General features: G+C 39.8%; 1 protein-coding gene across 3 annotated transcripts in view; it reads left to right on the forward strand.

Moving 5' to 3' along the window:
• LAMP3 (lysosomal associated membrane protein 3) overlaps positions 1 to 19,742 on the forward strand; it is a 45,190-nt gene that overhangs the window by 23,000 nt on the left and 2,448 nt on the right. The window contains exons 4-6 of one of the 3 annotated variants that reach the window (XM_027061348.2): positions 5,384 to 5,441; positions 8,718 to 8,888; positions 12,463 to 13,233. In XM_027061348.2, coding sequence (XP_026917149.1) covers positions 5,384 to 5,441; positions 8,718 to 8,888; positions 12,463 to 12,701 — 468 coding nt within the window. In that variant the 3' untranslated portion in view covers positions 12,702 to 13,233. Of the gene's footprint in view, positions 1 to 5,383; positions 5,442 to 8,717; positions 8,889 to 10,824; positions 12,435 to 12,462; positions 13,234 to 19,742 lie in introns of those variants that run through there. The other 2 variants (XM_015063594.3, XM_015063595.3) reach the window with 2 other exon arrangements.

The following is a 19,742-nucleotide window of genomic DNA, read 5'->3' on the forward strand; positions in this document are numbered from 1 at the left end:
TCCTACAGTGCATTTTGCTGAAGTTAAGGAGAGGACGCAGGGCCTCAAGGTCATTGATATACTGCCTTCCTGAGCAAGTTGATTGGCTAGCTTGCTCTGGACCTGGTCCTTTGCTAAGGAGGATGTTTAGGTCCCTTGAGGAATCAGGACCTCTCTAATGAGATATTGCAGAGCTCTTAGATACTGGGAATGAGGAGCCACTGTGTCAGCATCCCATTTGTTGAATGGTGAAATGGGACTTTTGTAAGTGATCCATTCAAATGGGCACACTGTAAGTACTGAAGTACCACATTTAGCTGTTAGGAGTCCTTAGCCCCCTTTTGTCAATGCTGATGGATACACAAAAGATTTTCACTTTGTTTTCAAGAATCCAGCATGGTTGATATTTGTCACTCTCCAACCTGAACCCCAAATGCAAAAAAAACACAACCCATCTGTCAGAGAATCACTTTGTGGCCATCAAAGGAGAAAGCAGATACTATGAAGTGCATGATGTATAACTTGTAATTCCCCCTGGACTTTGGGTTAAGTCTGCCATCTGCTTGAAGCTCCCAAGCCCTCCAGCCCCTCCTCTGTACCCACCTGACTCCCATTCCCCAGAGCTGAGGTTTCAGCTCTGTTTCTTTAATCAGTAGTACTGTCGAAGCTCACCTCACTTGCTTGTTCTCTATCTGTGGTAGATCTGAGATCTAGGAAATAGACAAAAAATGCTCATTGGAGCTCTATGAAAGAGGTTTACAATTACTAAGGGGCAATTGAATTTATTATTACCATTGTGAATAACACTGGTTAAATTTTTTATTGTTTATTTGGGGGTGGGGGGTGGGGGAGGGACAGAGAGGGAGAGAGAGAATCCCAAAGCAGGCTCCGCACTGCCAATGCAGAGCCTGACATGGGGCTTGATCTCATGAATCATGAGATCATGACCTGAGCTGAAATCAGGAGTTGGACACTTAACCAACTGAGCCACCTAGGCGCTCCTACACTGGTTAAAATTCGAGTGAAGACTCTGTGGTACATTTTTTACATGGATTCTTTCATTTAATCTTCACATCAAACTAAAAGGTAAATCTTGCTATAATTTTCCTCATCCTTCTGGATAAATAAAAAAAAATTTTTGGAATGTTCACAAAGATTTGACAATTCAAGTAGCTACATGGGAACAAAAAATATTTTTAAATTAGTATTTAAAAATTATTAGCAAAGCTTTGTTCTCCTAAATAGGAGGTTAACCACTCTCTTTATAACGTTTCATTACCAATTGATTTGTTCTACAACCTTGTGTCTCATTGATGGTGGGCACCAGGAGTTGACAAGCTGTGGCCCCCAGACCAAATTCAGGCTGCCGCCAAAAAAATTTATAGTCTCCAGCCTAAGAATGGCTGTTACATTTTTCAATGGCTTGGGCAGGGGGAGGAGAATATTGCATAGCACATGAAAATCATATGAAATTCAAATTTCAGTGTCTATAAATGCAGTTCATTTGAACGTGGCCACACTCGCTTGTTTATGTGTTGTCTGTGGCTGCTTCTGGGCTACGGTAGTGGAATTGAGTGTCAGCTACACAGAACCGTGAAGTCTAAAATATTTACTGACTGGCTTTTTACATAAAAAAGAAAAAAAAAACAAAAAACTTGCCAACCCTTTATATAAAATAAACTTCAGGGGGACCTGCTGGCTCAGTTGGGTAAGCACCGGACTTCACTTCAGGTCATAATCTCACGGTTCATGGATTTGAGCCCCACGTCAAGCTCTGTGCTGACAGCTCAGAGCCTGGAGCCTGCTTCAGATTCTGTGTCTCCCTCTCTCTCTACCCCTCCCTCAATTACACTCTGTCTCTCTCTCACATGTGCGCAAAAATAAATAAACATTGAAAAATGTTTAAATAGAATAAAATAAAATAAAATAAAATAAAATAAAATAAAATAAAATAAACTTCAGGGGCACCTGGGTGGCTCAGTCGGTTAAGCATCTGACTTTGGCTCAGGTCATGACCTCCAGTCCATAGGTTTGAGGCCATGTCAGGCTCTGTGCTGACAGCTCAGAGTCTGGAGCCTGCTTCAGATTCTGTGTCTCCCTCTCTCTCTACCCCTCCCTCAATTACACTCTGTCTCTCTCTCACATGTGCGCAAAAATAAATAAACATTGAAAAATGTTTTAATATAATAAAATAAAATAAAATAAAATAAAATAAAATAAAATAAAATAAACTTCAGGGGCACCTGGGTGGCTCAGTCGGTTAAGCATCCGACTTTGGCTCAGGTCATGACCTCCAGTCCATAGGTTTGAGGCCATGTCAGGCTCTGTGCTGACAGCTCAGAGTCTGGAGCCTGCTTCAGATTCTGTGTCTCCCTCTCTCTTTGCCCCTCCCCAACTCGTGCTCTGTCTTCCTCTCAAAAATAAATAAACATTAAAAAAATTTTTTAATAAACTTCAGCCCCACTACCATTCAAATTATGCTAAATTCTGAACTTCTGAATCTAAACTTCTGCTCTAGTTTAAATAAAAGACAATTTGGGGGCACATGGCTGGCTCAGTTGGTGGAGTATATTAACTCTTGATCTTAAGGTTGTGAGTTCACCACGTATTGGATGTAGAGATTACTTTAAAAAAAAAGACAATTTTATTTTCTTTAAGAACATCCTGTGACACCACAACTATACAGAAAAAGTGGGCACAATTGTCTAGATAAGACTCATTTGGTATCAGTAGGGTAAATTTTATAAAACTAGGAATCTCAAGGATACTAAACATCCTTCTGCCCTTTTGTTTACATGAATTCACCTAACAAATGCTTTTCCTTTATCATAACAACAGACATCAGCTCAGGCCTAGGAAACATTTGGCTAATTTTGACTCAGTCAAAATGGAAGGAAACCTGGATACCAGCTCCAGACTGTCCTATTACATCATTAAGGTGAACTTAACAGTGAATGTGAGCACTCTGCCATCTGCTCTGGAAGGCCTCACTTTTGGCATTAGCCCTATAGAGCTGGGGAGCAGGAATGGCTCTTCCTGTCAGGGCTGGCTTCATGAGCATGTGACCTATGCAGTCAGCTGGGCCCCTGCTTGGCTTAAGATTTGCTGTCACCTCCTAAAATTCTTAAATGATTTTTGAACAAGAGATCTTACATTTCCATTTTGTACTAGGCCCCACAAACTGTGTAGCTGGTCCTGCTTCCAATAGCTGGCTAAATATGGACACCTGCATTTCAGGGAATGTGAAAGAAAATTCTTGCACAACGAATTTTTTTTGTCTAAACCTACATATCCCACAGAGGAAAATGTAGGGCAGGATCCTGTAGACCAGATTTTGTTTTGTCTTGCCTACAAAGAATGTGAATTAGAGGTAGATGCTTAACTCCTCTGAGCCTCTTTGTTCTCAGCTGCCAAATGGGTTGATAATATTTATTCTCTCTCAGGGGGGTGTTGTGAGGCTCAAAGGAGGCAATGTAGGTGAAAGCATGCACTTAGTAAACTGTGAAGCTTTTATAGAAATACAGAGCTTTTCCTATGTGAGAATAGATCAAGCAGATGCCACAGGAAGGGGAAGATTCCAGGAGGTCTCCTGTGGACCTCAGAGCTGGCCTCATCACTGTTCTCTTACTGTTCCTTAAAGCAATCTCACACTGCCACCTAAGCAATTTCAAAAAACAAAGTTATGCTCATGTCAATGTTCTGCTTAAATCTCTTCAAAGGATCCTTTCTGCTCTTAGGATAGGGTAGGGATCTTGTAACAGTGACTTTGAGCCCTGAATTACAGGTCTCTTATATGCTAAAAAGGACCCCAAATAAAGAATAACCTGAGTAGTGGTTTGTGAAAGTGACCCAAGAAGGGCCTGGGTCACAGATGTTTCTCTCTAAAACAAATGGACGGTTCAAGCACATTGTTTACCTTGCCTTTGAGACCTAAGACTGAGTATGTAGAAGGAAGGAACCAGGTCTTCTCCTCTTCCTCTTCCTCCTCCTCCTCCTTCTTCTTCTTCTTCTTCTTCTTCTTCTTCTTCTTCTTCTTCTTCTTTTTCTATGACCTAGAACAATCCCTGGTGTGGAGTGGATATAAGAGGAATTAAACACTATACTTGGAGACAAGAAGCTTGGGGTCATATCTTCCCCTGCCACCCACTAGGGCTGTGACCTTGAGCATGTCAGTGAGCCTTTATTTCTTCTCATAGTTGTTGTGAGGATTAAATAAGGCACGGCATTGAAGTGTCTGCTCCAGTGCCTGACATAAGGTAAGAAGCCAGTATGTGGTAGGTGTTGTTCAATGAATTATAGGATCTAGAGTTGAATGTGTCAATAGCAGCTAGCTTACCTTACTAAAACAGTTTGTATTTCGGGAAGCCTTATATTGTATAGGGAATCATCATTTCATCTACAAATAATACACAAATGGACTGTAATATAGTCAAGATTATTATTACTAATTTCTTTAATGACTAGACTTGGAACTTCTAAAGGTAACTCCATTTTGATTCTGATTTTGGTTGCTCACTCTTACTCATGGATAGTTTTCTAATGAATGTTTACAAATAATAACTGTAAATCACCTACTTTAAATTCCCCCCCAAAAAATAAAAAAAATAAAAAATAAGAAAACTCAAAACCTCCTTTTTAAACTTACCCTTTCATATCTCAGTTCAATTCCCTTTAATGTCACACCTTTAGTCTCTCAGGAGATTATAGGGCTATTTTGTAATGGTTCATTTTGTTTTCGAACAATTCCTAAATAAATGTGGAACATTGCCTTATGTTTCTGAACATGGTCACTTGGGGTCTTCTTATAGAGAACACCCAGTGATCTCAGAGGAGATCATTTTTTTTCCAGAATCCCTCATGGTGGCCCTATCTAGCCATTTTGGAGACATGAACCCTTTAATCTATTTAAAGCAATTGATACTCTCCCCAGGAAAATGCACGTAAAATTTTGCACACCCAAAGAGTTTATGAGCCCCATGAAGTCTACCCATGGTAGTCTTTAAGATGAGTGGTCTCAGTTTGAATCTCTACCCTAAGATATTAATTACTAGTAAAAGCTTACTGCATACCCCTCCAACCTCTCCATCTTCCAGATGTGTATGTATTTTAACAAGAAGAAACTTGGTCCAACTGAAGGGTCTCTGGGCTGGTGGAATTTGAATTTTAGGCTATAGCAACAAGTATAAGTATAGACATTTGGGGGCAAGGGTAAGCCATTACTTATTATTTACTTTGAATAGTTTTTTTGAAGTTTTTTTGAAGTTTTCAAACACAATTATGGCTCCATACCAACATACCTCCAAATCCCCCATATCCAGGATTTAATAGTTAAACAAAGTTTGTAAACCAGGATCATAAACATAAAAACAGATTGCCCAAAGGTTAACACACTGCTGTTTTACAGGATGAAAACTCCTATTATATCAGTGAAATGAGAGCCTATTTGACAGTCTCAAATCCAGGTAAGTAGTCAGAGAAGGCTATTCCACCAGCTCTGGTGCTGTGCTTCTGGTTCGCTCATTTTTCAGTCCATTGAGTTTACTAATCTTTGATGCTGCTTTGGAGAAATAGACTAAAGCAATACCCAGGAGAACTTACTACATCTTTGCTTCAGTTTGCTCATCTGTTCACGAAGGAGGTTGGACTAAATTATGTCAGATATCATTAAAGCAGAGATCATTAAATCAACAATAAAGAGTTTAGTGACTTTTGGACAGACTTGCTATTGATGGTGCAGTTTTTTCTATACTCTTGAAATTATGCATTTATTCTACAAAAATGTATTAGTGCCAGCTGGGTGCCAAGCCCTCTAATAGGCAGTAGAAATCCATTTATCCAAACATATAGTCCCTGCTGTCATGGAACTTACATTCTAGAAGTGAGGAAAGGAACATAAAAAGATCATTAAATTATAATAGTTAAGTAGTATTAAGTTCTATGAGCAAACACAAGCAGGTCCTTGTGGAGCGGACTGGAAAGATATTTTAAGTGAGACCTCTAAGAAGGAAGGCCTCTCTGAAGAGGTGAGGTTTGAGCAGAGAGATACCCCATCTGGGGGCATCTGGGCCTGGGGAAGCTTTTTTCCGGTGGCGGGAACAACAGATACACAAGTCCTAAGGAATGAAGTTGCTCATGTGTTCAGGGGTCAGCAAGAGAGTGAGCAAAGCAGCAGAGAAGATCTGTGGGGCATCCAGGCCAGAGCATGTAGGTCTTGTGGGTAGGTCAAGGTAAGGACTTTGAATTTTAGTCTAAAGTGTGAAAGGATGTCATTGGAGGGTTTGGTATAGAAAAATGATATATCATGTTTATATTTATAAAGATTCAGTCCAGTTGCTACACACAGAATTGCCCTCAGTGGGGCCATTCGAGAGAACTCCTACAGTGTTCGTGTCTAGAAAGGTAATGCTCCCAGTCAAGTTGGGGGAATTGCTCAGAGGGATCAGACATTTCTCTGGAAAGCCCAGACTTAGATAACAAACCACTGTTGAGCACCTCTTAGGTGCCAGGTACTGTACAAACAGTTTTCATGTCTGTTTTCTCCTTTTTAAACTTCTATCTTTTGACTGGCTTAAACTTATCTTATTAAGGATAAGTTCTTACTAAAGAAACTTGCCAGGAAATGAAAATGTGGAGAAATGTCTATCTAGAATAGTAGATATATGATACTGATATTGTTCAAGAGGATGTTGTCAATGATTATTGGTTAAAAGTAAGTAAGATGTCATAGTTGACAACTCACTTTCACATAGTAACTCACGTAGACAAGTAAACTCATATAGGCTGGGGAATAAATATTATGAATGCTAACATAAATTAGCTAATGTTATCACTAGGCATGGACCAAATTTTAGCCAGGAATAAGGTAGTGATGTCTCAAGAGGCAAGGGAAGGATAAGTCATACCAGAAGCTAAGTTAGAAGCTGAGAAAGGGGATAAAAGAATTCTAGGTCCCAATAATCCAGGCTTAGCAGTAGTACAGGAGCTATAGTAGTCACAATAATGACAATTTGCACATCAGTGGTGATGGTGATGGTATTAGTAACAGTAGTCAGTTGTACTTACAGTGGTAGTGACTGTTGTAATGTTATTGGGAGTGATAGCAGCAGCAGTAGTAGTGGTCGTAGACAACTACCCTGGGGTATAACACATGGTATAGTAGTACACATGGATAATTCAGTACATCATGTAGGACATTTGCATGTGCCAATGAAGAGTCTACAGTAAATAGTACAGTAATGGCAGGAGACAGCAATCGGGTAGTGGTTAAGATAAAAAGCTCTAGAGGGGTACCTGGGTGGCTCAGTGGGTTGAGCATCTGACTGTTGATTTGGGTTCAGATCATGGTCCCAGGGTCGTGGGATCAAGCCCCACATCAGGCTCCGCACTGGGCATGGAATCTGCTTAAGATTCTCTCTATCCCTGTGCCCCTCTCCCCTGCTCATGCTCTCTCTCCCTCTCTCTTAAAAAAAAAAAAAGATAGCAAGCTCTACAGATTGCTTGAGTCCAAATTCCACTTACTAATTGTAGAATCTTAGGCAAATGTTTTCAATTCTCCAACTCTCCATTTCCTTGTCTGTAAAATGGAGAAAGTAGAACCAATCTCAAATGGTTGTTAAGAGAATTAAACAGGAAAGTACACGTAGAGTACCTGCACAGCACCCGGCACGTAGCAAGCAGACCCTTAATGTGGGATGTTACCTTAGGCACAGGCAACACATCCAGAGACAGAAAAGGAGGGAGACTTTCAAGCTCCCTCATTAATAGCCCATGGGTATTCCTTGCAGGCACACTTTGGTGAATTCACTAAGGTCCATAGTCTGGTCCTCAATCATGAGAGCTGTCAGCACCCCCTTATGTATTGTCTGTTTCTTCAAGGAGGCTGATGTTAAAGCAAGGTCATGAAATTGATGCATAAAATCAGAATGCAAATTTGTGCATTTTTCATGCAACTGTTTCTTACACCCGTCATGCCAAGGGGACTAGATAGTTGGGTCCTCTGGCCAGTGAACTTTCTCCCATTCAAGAAGCCAAAGTATAATCAGAAGGGTGTTTGATGAATGTAAAATTAGAGCAAATGGAGTTAATTATATGATTAAAATGTTTAGCCCCATCCACCTTGAAGCGGGCGTACCTGTCAGGAAACAAACAGGGCCAGTCCTTAAGCAGAACATTCTCTCCCCAGCAGCACTTAAATGGGCAGAGGTGGGCCTCTCCCTTCTCTGTTTCCATGTGGATGGATGTAACAACCCTTCCTAATGATGGGATTAGCCTGTCCTCTTGCTGTATTAATATAATCTAGTAATATGTAAACGCTCCACTTGGAGACTTTGGATGTCTATTCTGATTCATTAAGGGTTCATGTGATTGTCACAGAGAGAAATCTTGCTTCTCTTGTTTCTGAAGTTTTTCTGGGCACTTCTCTGTAGTCCCCAAACACTGACACTAGTCCCCATCACTGCCCCCAATGACTTAAAACAACTGAAGAAAAAGTCCTGAAAGTTCTCATTTCAATGTTGTCACATTCTAATTCATGTGACTTTGCCCCCACAGCTACAGAATACAGGAAAAAGTCCCCAAAGAGCAGAAGAGTGGTTTTTCATGAGGACAGGGCAGAACCCCTGAAAGCCATATGTAAATGAAGGCCATTTAACTATACATGGGCCACCCAGTAACCGCTGGAACTCATTGGATATATGCCAAGATTCTGATGTGTCTATAATTCATCTTTGTGTTTTCAGAGAAAATTTACCAAGGAATGAAAAGTGCTATGGTGATGTTTGAGACTGTGGTTGGGCATTCCTTCAAGTGTGTGAGTGAGCAGAGCATCCAGCTGTCAACCCAGCTTCAACTGAAAACAATGAATGTCCAATTTCAAGCCTTTGATTTTGAAGACGACCAATTTGGAAATGGTAAGTTAAATCTTCATCATGTCACAAACATAAACTTCAGAGACCCAGGGATAGTATCAAGTTGTTTTTTGTGTGTGCAGTTGTCAAAGGGACAAGAATCACATGAGCTTCCTAGAACAGTATGATTCTATAAAGCTTTTAGGGCCAAGTTCCCCTCCTGCCATTCCTCTGAGTCAACCAACCTCAAAATCAGACACCTTAACCCACCTTTGTCCTCCCACAGCAGGATATGTTCTCTTTATATGACCAAAACATGTATTCTGACTCCTCCAACACACACACACACACACACACACACACACACACTCACTGACTGAATCAAAAAGTCAGAAAATACCACCTACAACTTCCTCTTTACAAGCTATTGAGTACTAGTTAACTCAGGTATTTTGAGAGACTTTAAAGATCCTGAGTATTAGTAATATCTAAAATTCAAGATTTCAGAATAGATTCTTTCCCACTTGCAGAGGGAAAAGAGAAAGATGGAATATTTCCAGATAGAAATATACTCTGTTGGGCACCCTGTTTTCAATTATGAACTCAGTTCTCCTGACTAGAGCTTCCTTGTAGCTGGTCTTAGTTCCCATTCAACTTCTGCTTTGAGTTTTAACCACCACAGAGGGAAGCAGGTCCTAGGAAGAAGGCCAGGGACAGACCAGGCTGACTTTCTGAAAAAGTCCTTTTTTCCCCGCTGGGAAAATCGGTTACAAGGATTTCTACATATGTGCAGGAATTGAATTTCAGTTTCTAAAACATTCCTTTCATAATAACTAATGACGTTATGACTACCTCTCAATTTTCATAAACAGATTTAGCTGGAAGATTAGCTGTAACTTAAATTTCTGTAATGTGAATCCAACTTCTCTTTGAGTTCCATTATAAAATTGAAGATGTGCCTACAAAAAATTTCTGACATACTTGCTGGGAAGCATTGAGCAGAAGAAGGAATAAAGTGTGGCTTGCCTCAGATCCCCTAATTTCTGTAGGTTTTGTCTGAGTCTTAAAATCTCTGCCTCCATTTTGGACCTTTACCACAGCACCAAGATAAAAATAGTAATATTTCTTAGTAGGTTGGCCCCACTCTGTCATCTTATCTGAAAACTTCCAATCTGGGGAAACTTAAAAATTCATAATGAGGATTTGAAAAGCCTCTGTTATTAATCATGTGACCTTAAATGAGGTACGCATTTGCTCTTCCTCTGGCTCAGAACCTCTGTGAAGCAGGAAGTGAGCAGGTGTATGAAACCTGGTAGTGGCAGAGATGAGAAATAACACCTTTCAGCAACATACACCTGACTTCTATTAGCAGTGCCCAAAGGGAGATGTAGAAAACTATCTTTTCATTTTTCCCCCTCCTTCCCTCACCCTCTCATCCAATTCTCAGCCTCCCACATTCTCAACCCATTTTAGGGAACTAAAATCCCAGAGCCTGAAAATGATTTCTCCAGTCCCAGACTGTCCGGCAGCCACTGTAAGAAGCAGCGTTTGAATAGAAAACTTTGGCCATGCAATTTGACACAGGTCCCTGTTTCCAGAGTTGGGAAACATGACCCCAGAACTTACTGTGGCTTACAGTTCTGATCCTGACTCTCTAGACCAAACCAACATTTCCCAAAGTTGGATCTGCCTCCCGGCTGCATCGGAATCCCCTGGACCCCACCTCCAACCCATCAAAACTAATTTCCAGGATGTGGGGACTGGGTATCTGCAGTTTAATTTAGTCCTTAAGTGATCACAAGCACTGCACATTTCAGATCATTGTGCTGACCCTATCTTCCTCGTTTTCACCTGTGTGTCTGAGGCAGCAGGTGGGAAGCCCAGCAGCTCCGTCTCTCTCTGGGTTTCCTTCTCTGTCAGGCTGAGGCAGGCAGGGGCAGTATCACTTCCCAGCATTGTGGCCAGCCTGTAACACCTGTTACTCTGACTTCAATTGCAGCAGATGAATGCTTCAGTGACAGAAACAGGAGAGAAATCCCTGTGGCTGTGGGCCTGAGTATCGCAGGACTGCTTGTCGTTTTGCTAACAGCATGCCTGGTGGCCAGAAAGAGGCCCAGTAGAGGATATGAACGTGTGTAAAGCCCCACCTTCTTCAAAGTGTGCAAGGTTAAGGCCTTGGGAATTCTGGCTTCATATTCAGCCTGAAGTGAAGAAATCAGTTCTTCTAGTAGCCTATCCCACCCTCCCAATCTTATTAGGAAACCCAACTTTCCCCCAGGGGCCATCTGAAGGCTAATTAAAACGTAGCCACCACTTTCTCCTGTTGGCATAGGGAGGCTGTGCCATATGGGCTTGAATTCCATCTTCCACACCTGGTAATAGAGGGCTGGCTTTGAGAATTAGGGATAAGAAGCAGGGACATGCTTGGGAGAGGGAGAGAGCAAATACCCAAAGGGAGAATTGTAGAAGGACATTTTCAAACAGCACTGATTTTTCTTACACATTTTGAAGAGTCTCAATATCTAGTTAAAATGTATACATTACTTCTTTAAAAACCAATCCATTTCAAAATAGATTCTAAAGTCATTTAAAACTCCTGAATTGTGCCCAATTCCTGATTTACTTGAATTACAGAATGGTGTTAATAGACTATTATTTTTAAAAAGACATTCTATGCTATTATAATGTGTTATTAGTAAAAAAAAAAAAAAAACCTAGATAGCTTCCCAACATTTCATTTTTTTTAAATGTTTATTTTTGAGAGAGAGTGTGCGAAACACAGAAGGTGCGGGGGTGGGGGGCAGGTGGCAGAGGATCCAAAGTGGGCTCTGCACTGACAGCACAGAGCACAATGTGGGGCTCGAACTCATGAACCTTGAGATCATGACCTGAGGGGAAGTCGGATGCTCAACTGATGGAGACACTCAAGTGTCCCCCAACATTTCATTTTTTTAAAATAGAAAGCACATATCAAAGATCTTGCCAAACGAAAGAGGATCCAAATTCTTCACCTTCATTTGTTGTCTGCCTTAACGCTTTTTTTCTCTGCTTTATTTTCTTTGATTCTAGTCTATACTTGTACATTTGTTAATTTGGGCCACAGTAGGGAGGGGATGCAGGCTAAGCATCAAAAATGATCAGGAATGGCAAGCAGACCAGGTAGATCTACGCCAGATTATCACCCACTTTTCCTTTTAAGCAAAGCTTTACCAAGAAAATCATAAACCAGGAGGTTCCTGACTGGACGGGGAGGAAAAATTCTATCAAATATGGCTTGGAATGTTACTTGTGCTTTTCTATTACATTGTTTAAATGGGAGAATCGAGGTTTTCATTTCAGAGACAAGGGGGAGGAATGGGCTTCTGGATGCTTTCAACTGCTTTTCCCAACAGGTAGTTTTGTTTTTCTGTATTTGCCAGAGGTGCCATTCATTGTTTTGAACAGGAAGTGTGTGAAAGTTGGCAACAGCTGTATAACCACTGCTTACCTAGGGCATGTACTGGCTTTCCCTGGAAGGATTTTAGCTGTCTCCACTTTCTCAGAAGTGAGGGTGGGGAAGGCAGAGGTTCAAGAGAGCTTCAAGAGCCCCTGACGACGTTCACAGTATCAGGACATTCCTGTTTCCTTCTTATAACAGTTGATGTTGATGAAAATCTGGGATGGGAGGACCTGGTGTTTCCCAAAGTAACTGTTTTACCAGCGAGGGCTTGCCTTTGGAGAGATGCTCTCTCTCTCCATCTCAGCAGGTCCTTCCAGCCGGTCCCTCCAGCCGGTCCCTCCAGAAGTACCCCGTTCCTGACTCCTGTACTTGAAAGGTTCTATACTGCAGGGCACAAGCTGCTTATTCACCATGCTCCTCACCATCCTGTAGAATGACTAAAGGAATGTTCCTCTCCTAGTGTGTGGACATTTCCCCCACAGCACACGGGAAAGAAGCGGAATTAAAATCAAGGAGAGGGGGATAAGACAGTTCACTTAAGTTCAATTTTCCTTTCTACCATCTTCGGTGAGTTCTTTAGAGTGGCTGCTGCTTAGAGTCCTGTTGTGTACCCCCTCACACACACCTGCCAATTATCTTTTAATTTACTGTGAATTAACATTCTAGTAAGCAAAAAGAGCAAAGCTGTCCTTTGAAAGACTGGTAAATAAAGCCCGGATGCGTTCCGGCCTCTCAGTTCTGCCCACTTTCTGGGTGAGTTCCGGGGAGGGTCTCGGATTGAGAATGCGGCCCGCTACTTGTTGGAAAGTGGCTCTGACTCCGCTCCTGGATCCCTCTGGAGCTGCCTCCGAGTCCGCCTATGGCGGCTGCAGGTCCAGGGGCCCGAGACTCCCTGCAGAGCGCTGCTTGTCGCTTTCTGGCGTCGGGGCAGGAGGCTGCTACGCGCACCCCGGGAAGCCCTGCCCAGGAGGCTGGGGTGGGGGTGGGGGGTGGGGTGCCGGGGCTGGCAGGCGCTTGACCCTTGCCTTTAGTGAGTGTACCTGCTGCTTGCCTGTCCGGCGAGTTTCAACTCCATTTTCTCTTCTGCTGAGGATAGGGCATCCTGAATTCGCCCCTCCCTCTGCAACCCATCTAGAGATAATAGAAACCCTCACTAATGCCCACCTGGAAATAACCATCCATTGTTCATATTGATGTATTTCCCTCTCATGAGTATTGTTTGCTAACTGGAAGCATACAGAGTACACAATTTGAAATCCTTTGTTACCTGTGCATCATAAGCATTTCTCTATGCTATTAAATTTGCAAAGTGTCATTATTATGGCTGCTATCATGAATATGCTATCAACATTGTATAATAATTTACTTAATTATTATGTTTAGAATTGTTATTGTTTTTAGGTTTTCCACAAATATGTGATTAAAGAATTACATACGAATTACAAAACAGACAAGACGTTGATTAACAAATGTGTAGAAATGTCTGCCCAATTTTGGTTTTGCCCCATACAGTAAATTGGTTAAAATGGTTATAATTTATTCTGCAGTACTGATTCTTAATTTTTAAGAAAAAAATGGAAGCAAAAGATATATGTAGGTGATTTAAAATTTGAATACTTAAACAAGTATTTAAATTAAATTCTGTTAAATTTTTAAATTTGTTTTAAGTATTACAGAAATACATAAAATGAAAAAGTAGAGTTAAAATAGTGACTAAATTTTCCCCACAGAATTTTCCTTCCTCATTATCTAATAGATGGGTGGAAGGGGAAAGGGTGTTTAAAAATCACCAGTAGCAGTGGAAATATAAGCTGATGCAATACACTTTGAAAACTGGTGAACAAAAAAGAAACAAGATTCAGAGGAAGAGTTGAGAGCTCAGCAGGACACCTGCTTCCCTAGCACACACACCAAGAAGCCATATGAGAGAGAAAAAAAAAATCCTGTGAACACATACTACCATTCCTAAAACTGGAGAGAAAAAGCCTGGTCATTTTATCTCTTCTCATCTGGAGTAGTGAAAATGGCTACTGGGAAAAGGAAGCAGGGTAAACACAGAGACTGATAGAAGTGAACTGGGGAACCAACCCCAAATCCCAGGGTACCCCCAGACTATAGCTAATTCCCAAGGTACAGAAAAGAAGAAAGAATCCAAATAGGTAGTTCAATGGGAAACATTAACTGATCTCACAATGGGAAGAAATATCCTAATTTACCCAAATGATGTTAAAGGAAATTCAATGTCATGGATGAAATGCCCAAGCATAAGCAAGATGAAACAAGGTACATGACCACTATGCAAAATTATTGCAGCAAAAGAATGTAAGAATAAGATTAGATTAAAATATGGCTACAGAGTTTTAGTTTGGCAAGATGAAAAATGTTCTGGAAATGGATACTGGTGATGGTTGCACAAACTGTGAATGTACTTAATGTCACTGAAGTGTACACTTGAAAACAGTTAAGGGACACCTGGGTGGCTCAGTCAGTTAAGCGTCCCACTTTGGCTCAGGTCATGATCTCACGGTTCGTGGGTTCAAGCTCCTCGTTAGGCTCTGTGCTGACAGTTCAGAGCCTGTAGTCTGCTTTGGATAATGCATCTCCCTCTCGCTCTGCCTCCCCCCCCCCCAAGTAAATAAAACATTAAAAAAACAGTTAATTTTATGTTATATATATTTTACCACAATTAAAGGAGGGAGAGTTAGAAAGGAATATAGTTGATAAAATACAAAGAAAACGTAACTCAAGAAACAGAAATCCCTGACAATTGATTTTGCTGAGAATCGCTTAATAAGAGTGTGAATTCCATATAACCAGAACTCAGGGGTGAAATGTTATAATGAAAGAGTGAGGTGAATGGGAGAGTTCATTCCTATGATTGAACAAATTGAGTACCAAAGCAATGCACAGTAACAAATAGTAAGAGGCAGAATAGAGCTGAAAAATGAGTTATCTTCAAGAGAAAAGAACTGAAATAAGCATTTAATGCAGATAAAAAATAAGATCATACCATGATAGGGCAGCTGCTAGGCATGGGAGATATTCAGATTGTCTAAAATAAGGATAATTGGTGCCTCTGAAGTAGAGAGTTCAAAAATAGGAAGAAGATAAATTTGATGGTTTTAGAGATTTTGCTTAAGATAAATGTTTGAAGTTGCGGATTGCAAGAGCACAGTGTAACCCAGGAAAAAATAGACACAGAAAGCTTAACATTGGGCACCTGGGTGGCTCAGTCGGTTGAGTGTCCAACTCTTGATGTCTGCTCAGGTTATGGTCTCACAGTTGGGATTGAGTCCTGCATAGGGCTCTGTGCTAACAGTGAGGAGCCTGCTTGGGATTCTCTCTCTCTCACTCTCTCAGCTCCTTCCCCACTTGTGTGTGCATGCATGTAGAACACACAAGCACTGCGCTCTCTCTGTCTCTCAAAATAAATATTTTTTTAAAAGAAAGCTTAACATTAAGATACAGCCAAACTAAGCTATAGAACTTTAAAGATAAAGAATTCTTTAGACATACAAATTCTCCCTCTCCATTAAAAAACCAAATCACCTATAACATTTAAAGCCAGCAAACAACATCTACAAAATCCTAAGGGAAAGAAAGTGTGACTCCGAAATAGGAGTTTACTAAGATAATAGGCAGGTATCCTCAAACATGAAATAATTCAAGAGATATAACACCAAAGAGCTTTTCTTAAAGATAGTGTTTGACAATGAAATTTGGTAAGATCAGAGAGAAGCCACATTATAAACAAGAACATAAGCAAATATCTCTCTGGAATAGAGAAGCCACAGTTTTTTAAAAAAAGCATTTTATCTATTTAATTAGATAAATGGAAAAAGCATTAAACAACTATGGGTCTGAAAATTTATCATACAGATACATCTTGTATATGAAAACCATGTACATGGTTTTTCATTACAACATTATTTGTAATAGTAAAAGTTTGAAACAAGAGAAGTGTCCATCAGTCTGGAACAGATACATCCCACAACAGAATATAGTTATAAGCAAGAATGAGAACATACATTTTTATGTATGTATAGGAAAGTTACCCAAAATATATTGTTAAATGAAAAAACATAATGCATAATAGTGAGAAAAGGAGGAAATAAAATATATTTTCATTTTTGCTTATACCTGAAACATTGGAAATGTATATGGAAAACCAGTGGTTAAGACAGGGGTAACAAAAAAGATGAGACAAAGGTGAAAGTGGAACTTCTCAACATACAGCATTTTGTATTATTTTGACTTTGAATCAGGAATGTGTGTTATATATTTGAAACATATTTTTTTTAAACTATTGGAATGATAGTTATCAAATAGAATTGAAATGTTATAAACCAGAACAATGATTTAAAAAATAATATATCTATTCAGGGGCACCTGGGTGGCTCAGTCAGTTAAGCATCTGACTTTGGCTCAGGTCATGATCTCATGGTTGGGGTGGGGTGGTGCAGGGTCGTGAGATGGAGCCCCTTGTTGGGCTCTGTGCTGACAGCTGGGGACCTGGAGCCTGCTTCCCTCGCTTTCTGCCCCTCCCCCACTTGTGCTCTGTCTTTCTCTCTCTCTCTCTCTCTCTCTCCCTCTCTCTCTCTCTCTCAAAAATAAACATTAAAAATTTTGTAAAAAAATAATACATTTATTCAAAATTTGAGTTGGGACTAAAAGAGAGAGAAGGGAATCTGTTAGTGCTAATCTTTCAAAACATTATCAATAGATAATGTCTAAATTGGAAACACAGAGTTTAGAAAATGCATACTGTCTCTCACTTATTTCATAACCTCTTAATGCACTTCATAATCCTTTAGTGTGTATTTATAGTCTCTTTTTTGAACCTTAAAGAGATCTTTTATGAAACAATACTTCCTGTGACAAAATTACATATATTTGAAGTTTGGTAGTTTTCCCAGTTTTGTTTTAGCTTTTTTCTTCTGTGAAATCAATTAAAATAAGCAATTTTGGTAAAATAGCATTTGTATGATCCTATTTTAATAAAAGTATGTGTATATATTTTTCTACCCATGTCCTTATTGTTGTAAAGAAAGATGCCTGAAATTATAGTTGTCCATGTTTTCGCAAGGATAATTTCTGGGTGGGTGGTTTTCAGGTGATTGGTTTGTAAGGGTTCTGGGGGAGGCTGGCCCAAAATGTACCACAATGGCATACTGATTATTTTGAGTCGAAGCTACTTGGGAAACGGCCAGTGCAAGGAAATTCAGACCCTCCTCGGTCACCCTGAAAGCAGGAAATCTCCCATATGAAAGGTACCCTCCCTGTAAAACACACAGTAAAAACACATCCTGTCACCAGAGAGAGGAACGTTAAAGCCAAGAAAGCTATAGAAACAAACCCTGTTACTTTTTATTAATCTGCTATCTCAGCCCAAATTCCACTTAGAATTCCTTACTAATTGAAGCTTCCAAACATCTGTTCTCTTTATCCTGTCAAATCCTCACAAATGCAGTATCTCTTTGTTTAAAATGTATAGAAACTGCCTGCATTGGTCATTTCTTTGGGTGTCAATTTCATTACTGATGAATTACTGTGCACATATAATAAAACTTAGGGTTTTTTTCCTCCTTTTAATCTGTAATTCTTAAACCAGCTGGAAGAATCTTGAAGGAAAGAAGGAATTTCTTCCTCTCCTACAGTTTTTATTTTTTTATTTGTGCTTTTCTAAATCATCTTAATTATTTGTAAAGAAAAAATATCATTTTTTGAAAATTGAATGATGTTTTGTCAGGCATACACATGAGCACACACACACACTCATCTATGTACAGAGGAAGCAATTGCCTTCCAAGGTTTGCACTGATTCATTGAAATGGAAGAATTGTGGTGATCAGATCATTGTTTTCTTTGTGTACTTTTCTGCATTTTATTATTATTATTATTGTTATTTTATTTTATTTTATTTTAGAGAGAGCATGTGCATGCACATGTGAACAGGGGAGGGGCAGAAGGCGAGGGCATCTCAAACAGGCTCCACACTCAGCACCGAGTCTGCTGGGGGGGCTCAAGGAGGCTCCACACTCAGCACAGAGTCTGATGGGGGGCTCAATCTCATGACTCTGGGATCATGACCTGAGCAGAAATCAAGAGTCGGTCGCTCAACCGACTGAGCCACCCAGGTGCCCCACTTTTCTGCATTTTAACAGCATTTAAGCTATGTGATATTAAATACTGTTAAATTATATGGAAAGTGAAGGCTGCTGTCTACTCCCATCCCAGCCCTTCCCCAGCATCTTGTCTATCTTTTCACTTCCGGCATACCTGCAGTTTTTGGGGGTTCATGCAACGCTCCATGATTTTAGGGAACTTCTCTGTCAGCACACTGAGATCCACCACATTCTTTTTAGTGGCCACAATATCTTCTATTGTATGGATATACCATCTAACATTTTTGATGGATATCTAGATTGCCCATTTTGCTCTCATAAAATGAGATTATTGTAACATATCTTTGTGTACTTACATGAATAGATCTTTATAATACCCTATGGTGGAATTATTTTAGCATATGTGTTTCACATTTTGGTCAATAGGTAGGTGCTTTGCATTTTGTTTTAATATTTTTGTATCTTTTCCTAAATCATTCTAATCAAATTAACTTCTTAATTTGTCAACGTTCTTTTTTATCTAAGAAATACATATTTACTAATATACTAAATAACAAAATTGTGTACTCCAAAAGGGCTTATCATGAAAAGTAACATTTCCCTGCCCTTCCTCTAAGAGACAAAGTACTTTTAACTAATTTTAATAATTTCTTATGGTAACTATCTCAATAATTCTTTTTTAAATTTTTTTAAAGTTTATGTGTTATTGAGAAACAGAAAGAGACAGAGCATGAGCATGGGAGGGACAGAGAGAAGGAAGACACAGAATCTGAATCAGGCTCTAGGCTCTGAGCTGTCAGCACAAAGCGCGAAGCAGGGCTTGAACTCACAAATGGCAAGATTTTGACCTGAGCCAAAATTGGACGCTTCATCGACTGAGCCACCCAGACACCCCTCAATAATTCTTTTAAAAAATGTTTAAAAGCTTTTCTATTTCTCAATTTATTAGCTTTAAACTTCTTATTATGGCAGATAAGGATTTCATACTCTTAACAACATCCCTTCTATTGTTATATCACTGTTTTTTGTTAAATCAATAAGGTATATATTATCATCATTATGTAAATATTGTCCACTGCCAAATGAAATAGTACAGGACAAGCACAGGGCGTGTCTTGTACAGATTTGTTGAGTCTCTATCGTTCTCTCTCCCTGGTCCCTCCTGATCCTTTTTTGTCTGACCTCAGGTGAGAATTGATCCTTGGTTTGTTTTGATATTGGTTCACGCGACGATCTCATGAATATATTCTCATATCTATTCTTTTTATTTTTCATAATCTTATGAGATATTTATTCAAATATTTGAAATTTTCATTAAAATTTTTCTTTGCATTTGTCTTAAACTAAGATGAC

Source organism: Acinonyx jubatus, chromosome C2 (genome assembly GCF_027475565.1).
Source record: "Acinonyx jubatus isolate Ajub_Pintada_27869175 chromosome C2, VMU_Ajub_asm_v1.0, whole genome shotgun sequence".
Taxonomy (NCBI): domain Eukaryota; kingdom Metazoa; phylum Chordata; class Mammalia; order Carnivora; family Felidae; genus Acinonyx; species Acinonyx jubatus.